The following is a 22,909-nucleotide window of genomic DNA, read 5'->3' on the forward strand; positions in this document are numbered from 1 at the left end:
CACACATACAAGCTCTCACTTTCTCACCCCTCCCCAGGCTTATATTCTTATGCACACACAGACGCACATCCAGGCACCCATTCTCACCACACACATAAACCCAGACTCCCATTCTCACCCACAAAACCATGCTCCCAGTCTCACCCACACATACACATATTCAAGCTCCCAGTCTCACCCACACATACACATATTCAAGCTCCCATTCTCACCCATACATACACACATTTAAGGTCCCATTCTCGCCCATACATACACACATTTAAGGTCCCATTCTCACCCACACATACATACGCACATTTAAGGTCCCATTCTCACCCACACATACATACGCACATTCAAGTACCCATTCTTACCCACATATTCAAGCTTCCATTCTCACCCACCCACACAAACCCAGACTCCCATTCTCACCCATACATACATACACACATTCAAGCTCCCATTCACCCACATATTCAAGCTTCCATTCTCATTCACACATACATATTCAAGCACGTGCACAGCTTCCGCTTCCTCCCCCCAAAGCAGGAAGATCAGCTGGTCTCTCCTGCTGCCGCAGGCCTCCTGCTATCTTCGGGGTCGGGCCATACGGCCCGCCAATCTTCCTGCTTGGTGGGGGGAGGGGGAGGAAGCAGAAGTTGTGCACTGCGCTTCCGCTCCCCCCCCCCAAACAGGAAGTTCGGCGGGCCGTATGGCCCGAAGATAGGAGGCCGGTGGCAGCAGGAGAGGCCAGCTAATCTTCCTGCTTTGGGGGGAGGAAGCGGAAGCTGTCTGTGGCGCTTCCACTCCCCCCCCCCCCCCCCCCCAAACAAGAAGATCGGTTGGGCATATGGCCGCAGCAGCGCTTCCCCATGTGTGCAGTGATGGCACGCGGGGCATGGGTTCTCTTGTTCGCTGTCGCGTGGATGGGATACCGCGACAGCCTTGCAGTTCCGGTGCCAGTTGGGTGGACCTGGGTCTAAGTTGGGTGGGCAGCTGCCCACCCAGGCCCACCCGTGGCTACGCCACTAGTTTGATCCACTGTTGCTCAACCTCTCCCATTTTCTCCCAGTCTTCTAGTTCTACTTCCAGGTATGTCCCCATTGAAAGTTGAAGGGTGAGAGCAATTTGGACAGAGAAGGGAGACAAGAGAGACAAGAACTAATGAGTTGCAGAGAGGTGAAAGCACTGGACAAGAAGTGTATTTGGTCAGTGCACTGGGTGGTGAGGAGAAATGTATGGCAAGAGCATTGAGTTTGAGGGAAGTGGAAGATTAAAGCACTGGGCTGTGTGTGTGGGGGGGGGAGGGTGGAGTGTAGCCACTTGAGTGTTGTATGTGGGGGGAAGGTAGTATGCATGAACACTCTGGGGTAGATTTTCAAAACAGCACGCAAGTTATAAAATCAGGGGTCGGCGCGCGCAAGGGGGTGCACAATCTGAGCGGCCTCGGAGGGAACTTCCCTACCCCCCACCCCACCTTCCCTTCCCCTACCTCCCCCGCCCTTTCCCCCCTACCTTTTTCTTTTTTTCATTTGTTCTAAAACTTACTTAAGTTGCACGCGCCAGCCAACTGCCAGCGCACGATCCCAGGCACAGCTGCAAATGGCCGCTGAGCCGGGAGCCTCTGACCCCGCCCCTGTACTGCCTCCGCCCCCTCCCTTTTTGAAAGCCCCGGGACTTAGATGCATCCTGGGGCTCTACGTGTATCATCGGTCCTTTTTAAAATAGGCCTGGCGCGCGTAACGTTTTGAAAATCCGGCCCTCTGGTTGTAGTAGGTGGGGGGAGACACATTTGTTTTAACGGGGTACAACATGAAAATGTGCACAGAATCCCATGTGATCTTTGCTCTGCCACTGATTTAACCTGAATAGAAAAAGTAGGTTGAAATGTATTCTACTAGAGCTGCAAACTCATTAGCTACAGGGATCTTGAAAATCACATGGAATGCACATTGCATTTCAAGTTTATTGTGGGAAAGTTAAATGAGGAATGTATACAGATTATAGGCATTATTTGAAAAATGACTTTTTCCTATTCTGTGTATGCAGCAAACATCTTTATTGAATAAGACACTGTGCTGGGAAAGAGAGATGACAATAGTTATAACCAGAGATGGAGAACTGGGAGACTGCTGAGTAGAAATGAGATCCAGCAGGTACCCAGGGGAGAAGTCCAGGGGGAATTTATTAAAATTAGCAGGACAATTTTAATTTGGATTCTGAAAGAGGCAGGGAGCCGGGGGAGTATTCGGAAAACCTGGTAGGGAGAGCAGGCAAGCAACAGCACTTTGGATCTGCTGGTGTGGCTAGAGATGAGATTTGGGAAGACCATATAAAAGAGAGGTGTGATGAGTACATAGGAGAGAAAGAAACCAAAGCATGAATGATAGGCTCAGTAGAAGCAAAGTTACAGATGTTGGAATCGTGCAACACGGCAGAGTTCTGAACCAAGGGTGATGCCGAGGTTATGGATCCCGCTTACAGTCTGAGGCAATTTATTTTTAAAAATATCCAGGGCAGCTCTCAGGGGGATACAACTTAAGCATCTGGAGGGTAATTGTCAGGTATTTCTGTGGATAAGATAATGCTTTCTTGCAGAAATGGCTGGTTATAAGATTACTCTCCTCCCCACCCCATCCCCAATACATAGGTAAACTCATGCACCTCTGTCCTTTATATGCAGAACCCTATCTGGAGGGAGCAGAGGCATTCTCAGAGGTGGAGCTAGGGAGAGGATATGGACTTATACACCTACTTTTAGATGTTCAAAGTATAAGTGCAATTTTCCCCCAAATTCTACACACGAATGACAGGGTGTAAATGTGTGCGAGTGGTTTTGATAAGGTCATTTTCAAAGTGAACATAACATGCAGAAGTTTCAACTCCTCCCCAACTCCATTCCTCGGTTCGCATAAAAGTCTGCACGTAACTGAGTTGCAAGCATATTTCTGCGTGCAGTGAGTCCCCTGGGTTATTTTCTAAAAAGTCCTTTGTGCATATAAAGCATAGTTGTATGTACAGAAATGGCTTTAAGAAACCAGTTAACTCTCTATATTAGTGGTTGTGCTCTGGGTCACCATCCTGTGATTAATTGCATTAATTGAACAGCACCAGCATACTGCAGGGGTCATTAGGAATAATGGTTCCAGAATCATGGTTTTTCTCCACTCGAACCCAACAAATCAATAGAAGAAAAGCAAACAAGGAAGGTTTTCCAGATGTTTTCCAGATGGGCTGACTGCATTACTCGAACCGTTAAAGCTGTTATAGGAAAGGACTGCATGCAATGTTGTCTTGATCTTTAATAGTTCTGTGGCAAAAAATAAACTCGGTGATATTGTTGTGATGTGATTAGAACACTGGAAAGTGCAGGGAGGGGTGATTTGCCATTTCTAGATTTGAGTGCTGGTTCTTACACCTAGATTGCTGTGTGGTCCTTTCCAGTTCATTTGCCTTCCCTGTGTTTCAGTTTGCACAATTATATTTGAAAAATACTAATGTTATTCTGTCACCTACCTTCCCTCCACTTAAAAATAATGTCTTCATTGGGCATGAAGCATGCTAGGGTTTGCTTTATCCCAGTGACACAAAATGGGATAAACCCTTTATAAATCATGACCCATTGTGTACTGTGCCACATTCCAAAAGTATGAAAAGTGATAAGTAGTCCTGTATCAGTTGAATCATAATTCTAAATGCCTGTGAGGGAGTGTATAAAAAATTCCTTCAGGACACCTTAAATTATCGTTCACAGTTATCGTAGGAGTTGATTTGTACACTGCAGTCTCTGCAAGCTGCATTGTACAAATCAACTTCTTTTCATTACTTATAAGGTCAAAAATTCTTTAATGATGTCAATTTTACAATTAATATGTCTGTAATACCACCCCCCCTAACCCCAACCCACCTCCTAAAAACTCACTCCGAATCAAAATGTCCCCTTAAAATGATCCATATATAGAGTATCAGTGCGACACTTATAAAGTCTCTCTCTCTCTCTCTCTCTGTGGTGTGCATATGTTATAAAATAGTGTAGTGAAATATGTTAAAATCTACCCTTTAATGTGCACCCTAACATGCAGTGCACTAAATTTTCCAAAGGCGGAAAGAGTAACCACACTATAAATTCATACAAAGAAGTAAAGTGTAGAACCACATCTTGAGAGGCTCAGTCAAAAATCATCAAACTGTCAGTGCCATTAGGAAAACTAGTATTGCAAGTATCCACAATTAAACACATGTATTCCAATAAGTATTTAAGTCCCCAGACATGGGCATCAGGCTGCGTCACAAGGATGGAACAACAATGTACCCAAAAAAGATAGATAACAAGAGACAACCCTTACCTATTATGCTGCCATAGATTACATAGAGCAAAAATCAGACAGGCAAAAGCTCAAACGGCCTAAAGTGCCATGAACAAAACAATGTGAACCACTCTTAAAACACCTCCAAAAATGCACCAAAAGTAGACCATATGTTGTCTATCCTCAATCAAATGAATTCATGAATTAAATTCATAGAAACACATACAATTAATGACTGTGAAAGGCAAAGAAAGAAGACAGAGGAAGAAGGGGAATCCAAATGATTTAAAATCAAAAGGTTTAGAGAAAAGCTGCCCACTCCATTTCATGGTTAAGACCAGCAGGATGGAGAGAATGTAATCTATAGATCCAATAATGCATTGAATCAAAAAGGTCAAAAAATCATCACCTCTAAGAGGTCGAGGTACCTGATCTATAACAAAAAAGATCTCAAATTTCATACTGAGCCTCATGCCAATGTGCATCCAAAGTGGGCTTCCAGGCAAGAGCAGCGAATACAGCTGCAATGTTCAAAAATATGTTTCTTTACCATCTTGATATTGTTTCCAACATAAAGAAGATGGCATGGACAAATAATGACATAAATAACAGCAGTAGAGCAACAATCAGAGAAAATATGTAAGCCTTATTTGTACTGGGTTACAGGATGGATAAAATCTGCAAGATATAATGAAAGAGAGCAGGCTTTGATAATGGCCGCAAAATGTGTGACCTAAAGAGACCCCAAGGATAATGGGCGAGTGTAAATCAGATAAAACTAAACAATCTCTTAAATTCCATTTTGAGTGAAAAGCAAACTGTGGTATCATCCCAAAAATGGGGTGAGGAGATAAAACTGGCCAATACTGCTTAATAGCCACACAAACCTGACCCACCCTACCTTAAAATGGTAACACTCAGGTAATTTGCAGTGATAGTTGAGCTGCTGAATGTGCCAATAGCAAATCTCGGTTTGCATAAAAAGCATGTAAATATGTGATTTTATTGATATATTATATCCTTTAATCTGCAAGAGTGGTGTCATCCATAATGTGACAAGGTATTTTTATCTGTTGGTTTTCTAAAAGGTGATGGATCTTGTATGTTGGGCCAATCAAAAAAACACAAAAACTGTATCTCAGTGCCAGACATACCAAAAAAAATCATCAATATACCAAAACCAGATTAAAATCTGCAACCAAAAAGATAATGAGTATAATCGAGTAAGCTCAAAATGAGACACACATAAACAGGCAATATCAGGAGCCATAGTGGTCTCCATCACAGTCCCCTTTGTTTGTTGGTAAAACCAATCCTCACAACAGAAAAATTTTTACTCAAAGCAATTTGGATTAAATCTACTAGAAAATCGGTGGGACCCTGATTGTTAGATGAATGTTGATTGAATACTAGAGATGTGAACCGGAATCGGTTCGGGTTCGGATTCCGGTTCCGATTCACATGTAGGTTTGTTTTTTTTCATCGGGCCCGATCGTGGTTTTGTTTATCGGCTGTGCCCGAGCCAATAAACAAAAAACCCACCCCGACCCTTTAAAACTAATCCCTTTGCTTCCCCCCCCCCCAAACATTTTACAGGTACCTGATGGTCCAGTGGGGGTCACGGGAGCGATCTCCCGCTCCCGGGCCGTCGGCTGCCACTAATCAAAATGGCGCCGATGGCCCTTTGCCCTTACCATGTGACAGGGTATCCGTGCCATTGGCCGGCCCCTGTCACATGGTAGGAGCACTGGATGGCCCGCGCCATTTTTAAAAATGCATAATGAAGAAGCCCCACCTGAAGGGATGCAAATCCTTCTATTCCCCATCCACCCATCTACCTGGAAATGGTCACCAAGTTCCTCCATTCAGCAAGGCAAGGACGTCTCCTATGGCCATCAAACTGCAAACAATGATCCCTAGAATTATTTCACTAATATATATTTGTATAGGGGCTTCTTCATTATGCATCAGAGGTTGAGGAGAAGTGAGGGTTAGCTCTGGAGGGGGGGGGGTCTCCTCATATATTGGGGGGATTGCAAGGGGGCAGAAAGTAGCCTCAGAGGGGGCTTCTTCATTATGCTACCAGGGGATCAGGACTTTGGAATGAATAGGGGAAAGGAGGGCCAAACCTCATGGGGTGGGAGTTGAGGGGATGAAATCTTCATACTAACGGGGTCTTGCACTTTGAGCCAGCTAACATACTGGATCTTAAGACATAATATGCTCACTAAAAAGTTAACACCTGGTTTAAGCCAAGGCAGGTGTTAACTTTTAGCCTAGATGGGGGTGGATGCTAAATTATGGGTTGAGAAGAGCACGCCATGTTGTTTCAAGAGTGCTTGTTAAAGGTTAGTTTTCATATGACATCCCTTCATTTATATGCAGTAAATTAAGCTCATACATGCTAATGTCATTTCACCCTGGGCTGGGTATACACACTATGTGGTGAATTTTGAGCACCACCTGCATTTGCCGGCTTGCGCACATGGATGCAGCTATTTTAAAATATACATACATATATACGTGTATACGTGAGCATGTTATAAAATCGGCTATACGCGCGTTCATGTGTGCATGACTTTTTATTGATGTGTGTAAGTGCGCAGAAATGCCACCTCGATTGCATATGTGGAGGGGATTTTAGTAGGTACCCACGCCGACGCAGTTACCTGTTTCCCCAATGCATTCCCAGTTCGCCCCAGTAAAGGAGAGGACTTCCTAAACCCCCTAGCTAACTTGCCTCTCTTTTACCCTATTAGCCTCGACCCTTAAAACCCTACTGAGTAGCCTAGTTTTTGTTATTTTATTACTTAAATACCATCCATATCAGAAGTAAAGTTATGTGGTAGGGACCCAGGTGGGTGCTTGTGCGCGTAAATACTCATGTGCAGACTTCATGTTACAGATACCTGCCCCTTTTTTTGAGCTTTTTGATTTGTGCGTGTATCAGGAGATTCATGTCTACTAGTACTCGCACAGTTTTTAAAATCCACGTGGCGTGTGCCGGGCCAAGTCACGAGCATATCTCCCGGCTTTGGTGCGCCTAACACTTTTAAAATTATTTGTAAGCTGTTAGTACATACTAAGCTTTAGTACGTAGGCCCCATGATGGGAGAAAACCTTCAGTATATCTAACCTTAAATAACACTTGATTAAGACCCCAAAAAACAAACCAAGTAAGATACGCAAGAAATATACCATGATTGGCTGTACATTAAGAAAGTCGTGCTGTACACCCATCTAGAAAATGAGGATGTTTTGTCTTACCAAAACAATAAAATAGTTTTTTTGTTTTTTTTAAATAAAAACCTTTTAACTAACCATTTTACAAACAATTAGGCAGAGAAATACCAGAATAGAATTTTACTACACGTTTCTTTCATTTCCTTTGCCCAAGTACACACCTCCTTTCTGAAAGCTGTTGAATGGGTAAAACGAGAGTCTACGACTAAGGGGCTGATGCAATAAAGGGTTCCCAGCCTAGCGCACAGGTTTACATATGGTCGGATGCATGTTTCAGGCACGCTAGACTAGAGCCCGATGCAATAAGGAGATTAACGCACCCAAACAAATGCGCGGCCAATAGCACCCATCACATGTAAATTCCATGTAGATGAGGCTATTACGCAGAAAACTGATAGGTGCCCAGCACACACTTTTTAATGTGGCAAATTTAACTTCTCCCCAGAGATGACGGAAAGTCAATCCGCGAGTCAAGGGCTCATGAGAAATTTAAAAATACGGTCCTCTGTTGTTCCTCCTATTTGGTATCATTGTGACACAACTTTATTGCTTGCGGTGTTGAAAAATAAATGTATATTGGCTTGATTTAAAAAAAAAAAAAAAAAAAAATTCTTCTGGATAGACAATTTAGATGCCCATAGCAAGGGGCGCTTAGTTATGGGCGTCTTCAGCAACCTGAGCAAAACTGGTCAGAAGAAGAGGGGTAAAAACGGATTCTCGTATCAAGCACCCATTGCAATTGTGGGCGCCCGATGCATTTTAGCGCCAGGGACGCACAATTCTCCCCTAGTGCATCCTTTTTTTTATGCAGCCCCTCATTTAAATACTGCATCAAGTGCCCAGAGGATGTGGCTGCATGTGCATTAGGGTAATGGACGCTCAATATGAGCTCCCGTTTTTTTTAACGTACATCTAATTGCATCAGTCCCTGAGTGTGCCATAACCAATAGGAAAAATGAGGTGATAATGCCTTTGAACAGGTCATTGATGAGGCCTCCCTCAGCCGGAGTACAGTGTTCAGTTCTGGAGACCGTATCTCAAAAAGGATAGAGAATAGGATGGAAGCAGCCTAGAGAGAGGCAACTAAAATGGTGAGGGGTTTGCACTAAAAGACTTATGGGATGAGACTAAAGGGCCTAAATATATATATACTCTTGAGAAGAGGAGGGAGAGTGGAGATACGATGCTAACTTTAAAAGAAATGAAAGTTATTAATAATTCACAGGAATCAAACCACTTCCAATGGACAGGAAGCTGTAGAACTAGGGGTGATGATATAAGACTCTAAGGAGCAGATTTTTAAAGATGTGCACGGTTCCTGGTGTAACATGCGCAGGGGGGGGGGGGTGATTAAAAAAAAAAAAATCACGGCAGTGCGATCAGCCCATTCCCAATTCCCTCCTAATCTGCTCCAATTAAGGAGCGGACTAGGAGGGAACTTCCCTATCCCACTATCTACTCTTTTTCTCCCTTTTCCCCTCTCCCCCCCACCCCTTACCCCCCCAACCATTAGAATTTTTTTTGTTTGAAAACTTACTTCATCTTCTGAGGCGAAGTAAGTTTCGCGCACTGGCTGGCTGCCTGCACACACTTCCCTGGGGCAGGGCCTAATGGCCGCTGGCCCGCCCCTTTCACAGGGCCTGGCACGTCTGCGCATACTGGAAGATATGCGCGTAGCCGGGCTGTTTCCAAAACGCACCCGGGGCACACACGGCCTGGCCACACGCGGATCTCCCGGTATTTGTACGCACTGGGTTCTTAAAATTTATATGTAAGGGGGTAGACTCAGGAACAACATCAGGAGGTATTTCTTAATGAAAAGGATGGTGGATGCTTGGAATAACCTCCCAGCCTTTTCAAGCCCAAGGCACCCCTTTAATAACAAAATATAGTAACAGAGTAATGATGGCAGATAAAGACCAAATGGTCCATCCAGCAATTTGCCCAGCAATTTGCTTATGTCAGTGACTGCTGCCCTGTGTATGTTAGCCCCATGCAGCAGTATAGTATAGGATAGGATAGTAGAAAGACTAGGGGGCACTCCATGAAGTTACCATGGGGCACATTTAAAACTAATCGGAGAAAGTTCTTTTTTACTCAACGCACAATTAAACTCTGGAATTTGTTGCCAGAGAATGTGGTTAGTGCAGTTAGTATAGCTGTGTTTAAAAAAGGATTGGATAAGTTCTTGGAGGAGAAGTCCATTACCTGCTATTAAGTTCACTTAGAGAATAGCCACTGCCATTAGTAATGGTTACATGGAATAGACTTAGTTTTTGGGTACTTGCCAGGTTCTTATGGCCTGGATTGGCCACTGTTGGAAACAGGATGCTGGGCTTGATGGACCCTTGGTCTGACCCAGTATGGCATTTTCTTATGTTCTTATATTTTTAACTTGTATTTGCACTTTACCAAACTGAAAACAGTTTAACTATCCCGGCTTTTAAGAGATTAAAGAGCCCAAACCTTATAAATGCAGTCAGTTTTCAAGAACGCTTCTTTCTGTTGCCTCTGCATCTTGGCACCCACTGCCCGAGTTCAGGAATTTTTAGAGCCAGTCTGAGCTGTGCCCAGTCTTTGTCTTATGAGAAAAGCAGAGATGAATGGCACTCTGAGGCTGTAAAATGAGGCTCCAGTTTCTGTGATGTCCGTTGGTGTCTTGGTGTCCATTGGTGTCCCTTCCTTTGTGTCACCTTTTTTAAAAGCTTCATTTGCATTTGTCAGTTCATTAATCCTAATTAGTAGGCTATAAGATGAGCAGCATGATTGGTCCAGTCCATACAATTTTTTTTCCCTACTGTTGGTTCAGTCTGTGGGCAAATGGACATTTAACATATGGCTGCTAGAGACATCTCATCGATAAGTTTGCCAGCTCAGATAGGTTTGTTTGTTTGTGAAAGACTCAAAGATGAGACTAGCTGGCGCCATGCCTGCCTGGTATGCAGCAAGACAATTCTTCTTTGTTCAGAAAGATGGTCAAGCACCCCAGACTCGTTTGGGACATGACACCATGTTCAGTCAGCATACAAATGTCTGTTAGAATATTTCTTTGGGCATTGCTCCTAAAGATATATCTATCCTGCAGATATGGATGTCCATATTCAAAGATTTGTCCGGGTAATTTTGGGAGTTACCTGGACAAATCTTAGATTCCAAAAATTTCTCCCAACTCTCTATGTAAATTTTGTCTGGGTAAATCATTCCCCATACAAAATTCAGCCAGATAAACAAAAAGAGGTAGTGATGGTGTGTTTCAGGGGGAGGGGCTTAACTGTAGCCAGTTAAGACTGAATTTGAGTGCTCTCTGGATAAAGTTATCTGGGTAAGTTTGACAAAGGACTGTCCTAAAGTTATCTGGATAACTTCAGCTAAGTATCTTTCACTTTAGCGGGATATATTCAGCAGAACGCATAACCAATTACTTAGATAACTTTACCAGGATAACTTTCCCACTCCCCAGCTTACCATAGGTTACTGTATGTTGAATGGTTGAAGGGATAATGTATACAAAGCCAGACAGACAAAGAGAATAGTTAAGCACTTTTTATTGTTGTTGTTGTTCTTGTTGTAGAAAAAAGCTCTAAAAGTGATCTGCAGATCAAGAAGCTTGGATCAACTGGTCTCTTCTCTGTTATATGAAAAAATGTGTAACAGGAGTTATACAGAATGTGAGAGGGTTTGACATATGTGTGGGCCGAGTGCCGGTCTCTTGGGTTTAGAGTTCAGAAATGTGGAAATGGGACAAGCAGATGGTTTAGTGGACCTGGGCCCAGAGGCAGGAGGGACAGTGACGTTTTCTTGTGTGGAACAGAGAAACCTCGCTAATTGGATTTCCCCTTTCTCAACCCTGTTTCTCTCTATCCAAATGGTTTGTACTGGTAGTCCACCTGCAAGGTCTCAAATAAGGTCCCCTCCAAGATAGATTCCAAACAATTAAACTTTTGTGGAGTGAGTGACTAACATAACAAATATTTTCAAGATTGTAGAGGATAGTAAAGCTAATGGAGTTAGTCTTCCATGGCTAAGATACAGTCGTAGAGATATCCAATAAACAGTCACCAACCAATTGCAAAAAAAAAAACCGAAGAGAATTATTCCAGCCTCTCAAATTGCTCCACAGTACTATTCACTCCTATTACTCTAGAAATGGCTTCCTCACATTTCGCTTCAATTCTCAGTCCTTTATTGACACTATCACACTTCTTAAATGCAGGGCCTTCTTCTAAAAGGAGGGATCACCGGGCTCAGAAGCCTTGCTGGCAGCTCCCTCTGAAACTCCTTCTGCCAAATCTTGAATTACGCATTATGGGGTAGATTTTCAAAAAATATGCACGTCCGTCCTTGTGCGCACGCTACCCAGCCCGCACACAAGGATGTGCAATTTTATAACATGCGCGCGCATGTTATAAAATTGCAGGTCGGCACGCCCAAGGGGGGGGGGGGGGGGGTATACTTTAGCAAATTCGCATGGCAAAGCATCGGGGCCTTCCCCAGTTCCCTCTCAGTCTGCTCTAATTAAGGAGCAAACTGGGAGGGAACTTTGCAACCCCCTAACCTCACTTCCCCCTTCCCCTATCCTACCCTCCCCCTATCCCCTTCCCCTATCCTACCCTCCCCCTATCCCTAACCTAGCTACCCCTATTTTTTTTATTTTACCTTTTGCTCCTGCAAAGGGGCAGGAGCAAGTTGCAAGTACCTGCACCCTGCCCCGTGCACAATCCCCTGGCACAGTGGCAAATGGCTGCTGTACTGGGTGCCTCTAGGCCCGTCCTGTCCCCCCCAGACCACCCCGCCCAGAAAATGCCCCCTAGCCTGCCCCTTTCAGGAAGTCCCGCACTTATGCGCGTACCGACCTTTTTGAAAATAGGCTCTGCGCATGCTAGGCCTGGCCACGTGCGTAAAGGCCGGATTTTTCATGCATGGCCTTTTTAAAATCTGCCCTTATATGCTCTCAAACATTTCCTTCTAGAGGATCTTCTTCACTTAACTTCTTAAATGAATACATCATTCTAATCACAATGGTAATTTTGTTATAGAAACTTCCTCTTTAAATAATGTACAACAGGCTCTGTAACCACTTCTTGTGCCATCTAGTGGTGAGTCACTGATAACTGCATATATAATAATTTTCTCCAATTACCCCTCGCCAAAAGAAAACTTGTGTCCCCCTCAAAAACATTTCCCAAGCCATACTCCAAAACGTGGACCCCATTTAGAGGCCACATCATAGATATCAACTACTTAAAATTGATAAGGGCTATTTACCTTTGAACACACATTATTCTTTTGCTTTGAAAGAAGAATGATAGTAGTGTTATAATGGATTTTGATATTAGCATATACAGGTTACTTTAGATGCTCAAGTTGATTTGTTTTGTACTTGTATGTACAGACTTGATTGGAGGATCATAGCAGAAAATAATTGTGGTTCACCAAAATATGATTGCTTAATGACTTGAATTCTATCTTGGATGGGGTCGTCAAAATTTGTATCTTGTCCAGAATTTCATTGGCTGCATCTCCATTCAAAATTCAAACATGCATGTCTGATTTGGATTTTCTAGGCTTGACTGATTTTAAGTTAAATGTGAACAGACTCGTATTTTTGATCCCAGCTGACTAGCATTTTTAGTATAAGCCAGTTCAGATTTTCCCCAGCTCACGAGGTAGGGAGCAGGTGGGAAGATTTCTCATAATTTTAGCTGCCTTCCCATCTAATCTATGACCTAGGGTAACAAACTAACAGTTGGCAAATGTTAAAGGGTGTATTTTCAATAGTGCTTCTAATTACAAAGTTATGTGTATACTTTTTTAAGCATGAAAAAAAAAACCCCCAACACAGTTTTCAGTCACAAAGTACCTGCATATATTGTGTTTGAACATTCAGTTGTCATGCAGTGAAATATCTGCATGTTATTTTACCATTTCAAAGTGATGGTTTAAAGCTACATATGTTATCAGCATCCTAAATACACATATAGCTTTATAATATCACTCTTCTCAAAGCAACCTCCAAATGGCTCTGTTATATGCCATCAAAGTTATGAATTTGCGTATGGAGTTCTAGGCAAGTGAAAAATCCACTAAAACACATTCAGCCAGCGTCCATATGCAAACTCATTGATTTTATGTGCATTGGTCCCAAATAGACTTTTAAAAATGTATCCTAGTTGGGTCCCCATATCTGTTATCTGAGCTGCCTATATTGCAACCTAATAAATCCTGGGGGTGGGGGAAATCAGAGTGAAAGTGAGATCAGAGCAAGTTTTAATCATTCAGGTGAGACAAGTGAGAATTTATAGACCAGTGGGCTGAAGTATGTAAAATTCAGCTGTTAATGCACGATAATTGGCTCGCATTAATATCCATAACAGTGCCAGGCAAATAGGTTTGCATTAAGTTACAAGCCTTAAAGTTAGCTTGTGAACACATCATTTGTCACAAAATATTAACCACACATCCCCACTCTGGGTTAACTTTTGTGTGTTTTAACATGAATTAAGTTTCTATGCACTAATTAATAGGTTCTGAGCTCTGTTGCATAGTTTTGCGTCCCTACCTCATTAGCATGAGGTAGGGACGCAAGTTAATTAATATTCTGATAACTAATTATTACCATCTTCTCAGGGAGGAGATGACTACGGTAAAGGATTTAAGTTGTTTTAAATGTTCATTAATGTATGTTATAAGTTGCTTTTATTATTGTATATGTATTGTTTTAATAGACTTAGCACAGTATGACAGCCATAGGTGACATAGAAATTTTCTAAATAAATAAATAATGCACTATAAAAGCACCATTAATGTATGTGAACTGTGCTTTTACTGTGCTTTAACGCCTGCAAAATTGTTAGTGCACTTCAGTACACTGGCCTCCTAGTTTGAAGCCCCATCAGATGAGAGCCACATTACACAGCTTATTTAGGCCGAGCTGAAAAAGTCTGCCCATTCATAAGAACATAAGATATGCCATACTGAATCAGACCAAGGGTCCATCAAGCCCAGTATCCTGTTTCCAACAGTGGCCAATCCAAGTCACAAGTACCTGGCAAGCAGCCAATCATTAAATAAATAAGGTATAATTATTATAAATGGGGGCGCGATTTTCTTTACACCTCTATGGGAACCCCAGAAGTGTTTTTGAAAACAAGTATTAATTTCTCTATCTACTGTAAATAAATATTTTTGGCTTCCCTTCCACAGGATATAGATTGGGGCATCAAGTTAGCACTTGATTTTGTGCTGCTATTGAAAACCAGATGTATTAGGTATTTTCCCCTTAAACAGAAAATGGGGGAAAAGCATATAGTACATCTGGTCCTGTAGTGCTTTGTTAAAATAAAACTAATACCGTTTGAACTTTTGTTTTAAATGCTAAAATAAGAGAAACCCCCTCCCCGATCAAATCTTCTAACTTCTTTTTGATGTTAATGCTTTTTTAAAAAGCCAAACATTTTTTCACCGGGTACTGATAGCTTTGCAGACTGTACAATGAAAGGCAGCTGACAGATCAGGCATTGGCAAACAGGCCCATGATACAAAGCCCAAGATAAGTGAGTTTAGTAAGCAGACTAGTTCAGTAACTGTGATTAAAGAGCTCTGGCTTCAAACAGCTCTGTCCTCTGAAAACAATTGGCCAGCCCTTGCCAGGCTAAAACCCTTTTATGCTGCTTAATGAAGGGAAGCAACATCACAAAGCTGATCTGCAGCCTGGAAAAGTCATTGCCATTTCTAATTGTTTTTGTTAAAACAAGACTGTAGAACCATGACGAGTAGTTAATGATAACCTGCTTTGTTTCCCATTCAGGTTTCCCTCTGCTTTGGAAGCAGCCGAGCATTTTTCTGATCGCGTCACCTGGCAGAGCGACGTAAACTTAACCTTGATTGAATCGGTCTGCACTGGACTTCCCCAAGCTTGTCCCAAATAGCTACAAATCAGTCTCATGTGGAAGGATCTAGTTTGTCTGAGGCATCAATAATGTGACCACATTGCATCTGAACGTCTTATCAAGGACAGGTTCTTTTTTTTTTCTTTAGGAAGTAGATTTTTGTTTTCCCCTTTAAAGCAGATTTTCTTAAATTCAGCATCAACATGCCAGCCAAGACTCCCATTTACCTGAAAGCAGGCAACAATAAAAAAGGGAAGAAGTTCAAACTGAGAGACATTTTGTCCCCCGATATGATCAGCCCGCCCCTCGGAGACTTTCGCCATACCATACACATTGGAAAAGAGGGACAGCATGATGTTTTCGGGGATATGTCGTTTCTACAAGGAAATTTTGAGCTGTTGCCTGGGAATCAAGGAAAACAGAGGGTTGGACTTTATGGTGGACATACCGAATTCTTAAGGGCAAACAGCACATCTGACTCCATGTTTTCAGAAACTCCCTCCCCAGTGCTTAAAAATGCTATCTCGCTTCCTGCCATCGGTGGTTCTCAAGCCCTGATGTTGCCCCTGTTATCACCAGTGACATTCAATTCAAAGCAGGACTCTTTTGGGCCTTCAAAGATTCCCAGACTTAGTTGTGAGCCTGTAATAGAAGAACAAGTACAGGAGAAATGTAAACAGTTTGAGAATGGGAACCAATACAATGAAGACACCATATGGAAACCAAATGATTCCACTTCATGTTGTACTAATGGAAGAGCCAGCCATTCATCCAGTCTTTCTGAACAATACAGTGATTGGCAAACAGTTGACTTGTTTGAAGACAGTCACCTTCCATGTGAACTAACAAAGACAGAGACGAAATCTGAAGAATCCCTTTCAGATATTACAGGCTCTCTTCTCTCCCTGCAGCTTGACCTAGGGCCCTCGCTTTTGGATGAGGTCCTCAATGTAATGGAAAAAAAAACTTTGTAGGACTGAAGGGTGTATCTGCTCTTTTAAGGTACAGAACTGACGTGTGTGGAAAAAAATAAGACACCAGATGTAATGGCCATTACAAAATTTCAGAACATAGTATTGCAAATATCTTTCACTTAGCATGTTTCCAGGTTTTGGGGTTTTTTGTGTGTGTGGCAAGCCTACCACAGAAAAGTCAGATTAATAACAAAAAAAAAATAGCACAGCTTTCGATGAAAATATGGTATGAAGTCACTTTGTTTTGCCTTTTTTTTTTTTGTTTTTAAACACTAAAGTTGTCTGGTACAATATCATGGATTAATTCACTTTTCTGAGCTTTTGATTGTATTCAGGAAACTTTTAGGTACAGACTGAATAATTATGGAATAACGCCAGTATGTGTTATGGCAACTTAGGAGATTCTTGGGCCATTTAAGTAGCTGCTTTTCTGTTTGGGCTGCTCTGTAACTAGTCCTTCAGTGTTAATCTATTGTATTGTTTCCCATTTTTATACCTTTTCAGTTTAAAAAAAAAAAAGTGTATAATATATACCTATATGGTATGGATGTACACACACTATGAGCACAAAACACCTATTACAGAGAAAAAACATGAGCAAAATATGACCTTAAGTAAATTATTTTCAAAGCTGAAGCATATTTGATGTGCCTTTTTGCTTTCTTTTTTTATTGCCAAGCCTGCATTCTATAGATATCGCATCGCCAGTATTTTGTTTGTTGCATGCTTGTTTACATTGCAGATCTATTCTATATTTCTGTGAGTGGTGGAGAAAGTATATATTAAACAGTTTGCTTCTTTTCCTGATCATGTACATTTCAGTTTGGAATGTAGATGCTAATATCAAAAAGAAAAATGTTTGTTCCTTATATTGCTTACGCAGAGATCGTGTGCTGCATTGAAATGCTACTTTGGAAAATATGGAGCCTTTCAGACACCCGCATCGCAAACAGAGTCCTCACGCAACACAATAAAGAGCAAAAGTTATATAGAATTGAAGGATTGCATTTGTCTCATTACTCATTAGTAACGTCTTGGCTAGCTTTTTATGCTGCAACAAAAAGCACATATTTCTAGTTTTATGAATAGATAATAGGGACATCCATTTGTGTGAAAAGAGTCCATTTTTGTTTAGTTTGTGGACCCCACCCCCTGAAATGAATGGAGGAGGTCCTCAAATTTGAATAAAAATGTTCATATCATTCATTTATGTTTCCTATTCAAGCCAATGGCCCAGTCAAGTCTGGTTCTGCTGTGAGCAAATAAACAGGTGCAGATAGCTTAACAACCAACTCTTGCCTTTACATCCTCCTGGGAGCAGAGGCAGGACAAATTGGCAAGGAGACCAGATGGAGGACAAATCACAGTGAAGCATCTTTTTAACCAACCTATAGCTGCCTTGAACTATGGAAGGGTGGGTAATAAATATTTAAAATAAATAAATCAGAATCAATGATGCTTCTTCTCTTGCAATTGGTAGAGAAGGATCTGCTTTTGAGAAGCTTTCACAGAGTTTTTAAAAAGCTTTAAAAAAGTTTACTTTGGAATTGGTAAAGGGCTATTTCTGATCTTCTCTGCTGTAGTACTCTCATTCACTGTGATAGAATACAAAGACAATGGCACTGTGTTTTCTCTGTTCACTGGGAAGAGTGTAGGAGTATGGAGATTGAAACTGTGCTTTTTGTCTCGGACTAGTATAGTTCAGTGAGGTTACCACACTGACAAGTGAAGAATAAGAAGAGTCTTACCAGGCTACCAGCCTTGTTGGTTCTGTTTAACATTCTAGTTTCTAACAGATTTTTGTGTATGGAAAAGGAATCAATATGCAGTGCACAGTACAGACATACAATGTAGATGTGTGTATGAGAGAGAGAGACACACACACACACATTTATGCATATAGCAGAATGATGAGGTGAGTGGTGGTACAATATCAATAAATAAATTCCTTTGTGATATCCAAACCTCTGTAGGTACTTCAAAGTCCATCATGCTACTGAGAAGAAAAGGCAGAGGAGGGAATGGCAACCTTCCAGATGTAGATTTGCTCAGAGCCAGCCCAGTCTTGTAGCAATGACAAAAAAATGCAGTCCTGCTCCTAATCTGAAAAGAGATTTGTTTAGCTTCAGAAAGGCAAAAGCAATTAAAATTTGGAGAGCATGTGCCTGCTCTACTACCGCTTGGAGCAGAGGGAAAAGGCAGGAGATCCATCCAAGGCTGGCATTAGTAAGACAGGGACATCAGAAGTGCAACAGCCAAAACTAGCAGCACACTTCTCTATGGTTATTGCTTTTCAGGCAATTGAGGCAGTATTTTCAACAACTGATTCTGAGGAAGAATCCTGTCTGAAATTCCCTGAATCAGAAACTGAGGAACTAGTAGTTGAAGAAAATTTGGGAGATTTAGTATGTATTGTCCTAGTCTCCAATCCATTGATAGGGGAGAAAGGTGATACTAACATAGTTGAGAGCAATCCCCAGGAAGAGCAAGCAGTCAGGTAGAGAGTGTGAGTGATACCCCTGGTATTTTTCGTTACGGCTCACCGTCAACCTCAACTCCAGTGACAGCACCAGTCCCCAAGCATGAAGAGAAGAGATTGTGTAAAGGTATCCCTGAACTGGAGGCACTTTAAAATGAGGGAGGACCTGAAGTTTAAGAACATAAGAAATTCCATACTGGGTCAGTCCAAGGTTCATCAAGCCCAGCAATCTGTTTCTGACAGTGGCCAGTCTGAGTCACACGTACTTTACAAATTCCCAATAGTTGATCTATTTCTTGTATCACTCTCCTAGGAATAAGAATTGGTTTTCCCAGTCTAACTGGCTAATAACTGTTTATGGACTTTTTCTTCATAAGAACATGCCATACTGGGTCAGACCAAGGGTCCATCAAGCCCAGCATCCTGTCTCCAACAGTGGCCAATCTAGGCCATAAGAACCTAGCAAGTACCCAATGTTTATCCCATGTTACTGTTGCTAGTAATAGCAGTGACTATTTTCTAAGTCAAATTAATTAATAGCAGGTAATGGATTTGTCCTCCAAGAACTTATCCAATCCTTTTTTAAACCCAGCTGCACTAACTGCGCTAACCACATCCCCTGGCAACAAATTCCAGAGTTTAATTGTGCGTTGAGTGAAAAAGAACTGATCTCAGATTAGCCAGTTTTAAATGTGCCACAAGCTAACTTCATGGAGGGCCCCCTAGTCCTTCTATTATGCAAAAGAGTAAATAACCAATTCACATTTACCCGTTCTAGACCCAGTCCTAACCTCTTTAGTCTTTCCTCATAGGGAAGCTGTTCCATCCCCTTTATCATTTTGGTTGCCCTTCTCTGTAACTTCTCCATCACAACTATATCTTTTTTGAGATGCGGCGACCAGAATTGTACACAGTATTCAAGGTGCGATCTCACCATGGAGCGATACAGAGGCATTATGACATTTTCCGTTTTATTAACCATTCCCTTTCTAATAATTCCTAACATTCTGTTTGCTTTTTTGACTGCTGCAGCACACCGAACCGACGATTTCAATATGTTATCCACAATGACGCCTAGATCTTTTTATTGGGAGGTAGCTCCTGATATGGAAGGGCCTTGTGTATCATCATAATAGTTTTAAAGTGAATCCTGAATTTAATCGGGAGCCAATGGAGATGTTGGAGGATTGGGGTGATGTGATCCCTTTTTTTGGCGTTTGTAAGTATTCTGGCTGTGGCATTCAGGACCATCTGAAGTGGTTTGGTAGTGCAAGCGGGAAGGCCCAGAAGGAGAGAATTGCAGTAGTCCAGTTTCGGGAGTATGATTGATTGTAGAACCATGCGGAAGTCTTTGTAGTGTAGGAGAGGCTTTAGTTTCTTCAATACTTGAAGTTTAAAGAAACATTCTTTTGTGGTGTTATTTACGAACTTGTTGAGGCTGAGTCTGTCGTCCAGGAGTACACCCAGGTCTCTTACTTGAGGCGTAGTTGGGTTCATGGTGTCATGCCTTTGGCTGGTAGAAGGAGAGGTGGGCCAGACATAATTTTCAGGAGCGATAAGGAGGATTTCAGTTTTGTTTGTGTTTAAAACCAAGTTGAAGCTCGCGAGTAGGTTGTTAATTGCTGAGAGGCAATTATTCCAAAATGACATGGTTTTGTGTAGAGATTCCGCTATAGGGATGAGAATTTGTATGTCATCCGCGTATAGGAAGTGAATAAGCTTGAGGTTGGTTAGCAAATGACAGAGCGGGAGAAGATAAATATTGAAAAGAGTGGGTGAAAGGGATGATCCTTGGGGTACCCCCATCTTGGATTCAATGGGGTGGGATTCTTTACTGTTTATCTTGACCTTATAATATCTGTTCTCGAGAAATGATTTGAACCAGTTGAATGCTGCTCCTGTGATGCCAATGTTGGTGAGACATTGAAGGAGGCACGTGTGGTTCACAGTGTCGAACGCTGAGGAGAGATCCAGTAGTGCAAGGAGGCAAGGTTGACCTTTTTCCAGGTTAAAGATAATTGTGTCTGCTTGTTCCTTTCCCCAGATCATTTATGAATATGTTAAGTAGCACAGACCCCTTGGACATTTCACAAATGACCATTTTCCATTCTGACCATTTAGTCCTACCCTCTGTTTTTTGTCTTTTAACCAGTTACCATTCCACAATAGGTTACTGCCTTCCATCCCATGACTTCCCAATTTTCTGAGGAGTCTCTTATGGGAGACTTTCTCAAATGCCTTCTGAAAACCCAAATACACTGTAACAACCGGCTCATGTTTGTTTATACCCACAAAAAAGTCTAGAAAATTGGTAAGGCAAGACTTTCATTTGCAAACTCTACCCAGTTAAACCATGCCTATTTATGTGGTCAGTAATTTTGATATTAAGAATAGCTTTGACTATTTTACCTGGCACTGATATCAGGCTCACTGGTCTAGAGCTTCCAAGATCACCCCAGGTGCTCTTTTTAAAAACTGGTGTCACATTGGCCTCCCTCCAATTGTCTCATACCATGCTGTTTTAAACCTCCAGAAACAGGTCTGGAATTTCATTTTTGAGTTCTTTCAGAACTCTGGGGTGAATACCATCCAGTCCTGGTGATTTTTTATTCTTTATTCTGTCAATTTGAATTATTATACCCTCCATTTTTAAAGTGATTCCATCTAGTTGCTAAGAGCCATCGCCATAAAAAAAAATGTTTCCAGTGTGGGTATGACTGACATCCTCCTCAATAAAACAAAGGTAAAGAATTAATTAAATTTTTCTGCCATTTCCTTGTCCTCCCTAATCACCCTTTTTACTCCTTGGTCATCTATTGGCCCAACTGACTCTCTTCACAGGCTTTTTGCTAATATACTTGAAAAAGATTGTATGTTTTTATCTTTATAGCAAGCTTCTTTTCAAATTATCTTTTAGCCTGTTTAATTACTTTTTTACATCCAACTTGCCAGTACTTATGCTCTTCCCTATTTCCCTCATTTGGTCCTGTTTTCTATTTCTTCAATGATGTCTTTTTGGCTTTAATTGCCTCTTTCACCTCACCTTTAAACCACCCTGGCAGTCATTTGCTTTTCCTTCAAACTTTTTTAATGCAAGGAATACATTTTGGCTGGGCCTCAAGGATGACATTTTTAAACAGCTTTGCACAGTGTATTCACTACAGTAAGGACGTCAATCAAGGGAATCAAGTGGCACATTGGACAAATGCTGCTATACAACATCACCTGCAGAAGCAGCCACCCACTAGCATTGGCAATGGGAAGGGTGACACTGGTGGGGTGCCTGAGGATCTCCTCTGCTAGCCAAAGCAGAAATCAAGGGAAAGGGGTTGAAAAGGAGAAGACTTTTTTTTTCTCCAAGCTGATCCAAGGGCCCCATGGCAGACCAGCAGCCCCTAGCCATGTATCCACAGCAGCAACCCACCATAGAAAAAACGGAGTGGTGTTCTGTATCACTGTGCCAGGGCAAGAGACAGACAGCATCTAGAGTAGTAATGAGCAGTAATGGGGAAATGATTGCCCTGGAAGACCAGCTTTTGCAGGTAGTGGAGAATGTGGGCTTTAAGCATCTGCTGCACGTGTTAGCCCTCAATTACAAAATGCCCTCCAGAACTACATTTAGTAGGCAGGTTTCCCCCAAAATGAATAACCAGTGCCATAGTTGCATTCAGGCACAGCTGGCTAAGGAAGTGGGGAGTAGTGTGCATTTCAGCAGTGATATCTGGACCAGCATGGATATGGAGCATTAGGATGTAGGTGAGCTGTGCAGCCCACCAAGGTGATGGATAGCCCTCATACTTCATGCAATATTCCATCAGCCTTAAGAAAGATGCGGGAGGGTTGGCAGCTAGACTGGAGAGGCAGGAGTCTTCAGGAAGGTTTCTTTGTGACAGACAATGGGAAAAATGTGATAAGGGCAATAGACAATGGGGCTTTTGGGGCATATGTTACTTTGCAAATTTGCCACACCAGTCAGTGAGTGATGCACTGGGGCTTGGGGCTCAAGGACCACCGGAATCTATTCCTGAAGGAGCT

The 22,909-nt window shown here is 42.0% G+C and overlaps 1 protein-coding gene across 5 annotated transcripts in view; it reads left to right on the forward strand.

The window, feature by feature from the left end:
- The window catches only part of CDC42EP3 (CDC42 effector protein 3), an 88,183-nt gene extending 70,789 nt beyond the window's left edge, over window positions 1-17,394 (forward strand). For all 5 annotated transcript variants that reach the window (XM_029593807.1, XM_029593803.1, XM_029593808.1 and 2 more), the window contains exon 2: window positions 15,340-17,394. In XM_029593807.1, the coding sequence (XP_029449667.1) occupies window positions 15,625-16,395 (771 nt within the window). In that variant the 5' untranslated portion in view covers window positions 15,340-15,624 and the 3' untranslated portion in view covers window positions 16,396-17,394. The remainder of the gene's footprint in view (window positions 1-15,339) is intronic.
- Window positions 17,395-22,909: the final 5,515 nt, after the last annotated feature.

The sequence above is a fragment of the Rhinatrema bivittatum genome, chromosome 3 (assembly GCF_901001135.1).
Source record: "Rhinatrema bivittatum chromosome 3, aRhiBiv1.1, whole genome shotgun sequence".
NCBI lineage: Eukaryota > Metazoa > Chordata > Amphibia > Gymnophiona > Rhinatrematidae > Rhinatrema > Rhinatrema bivittatum.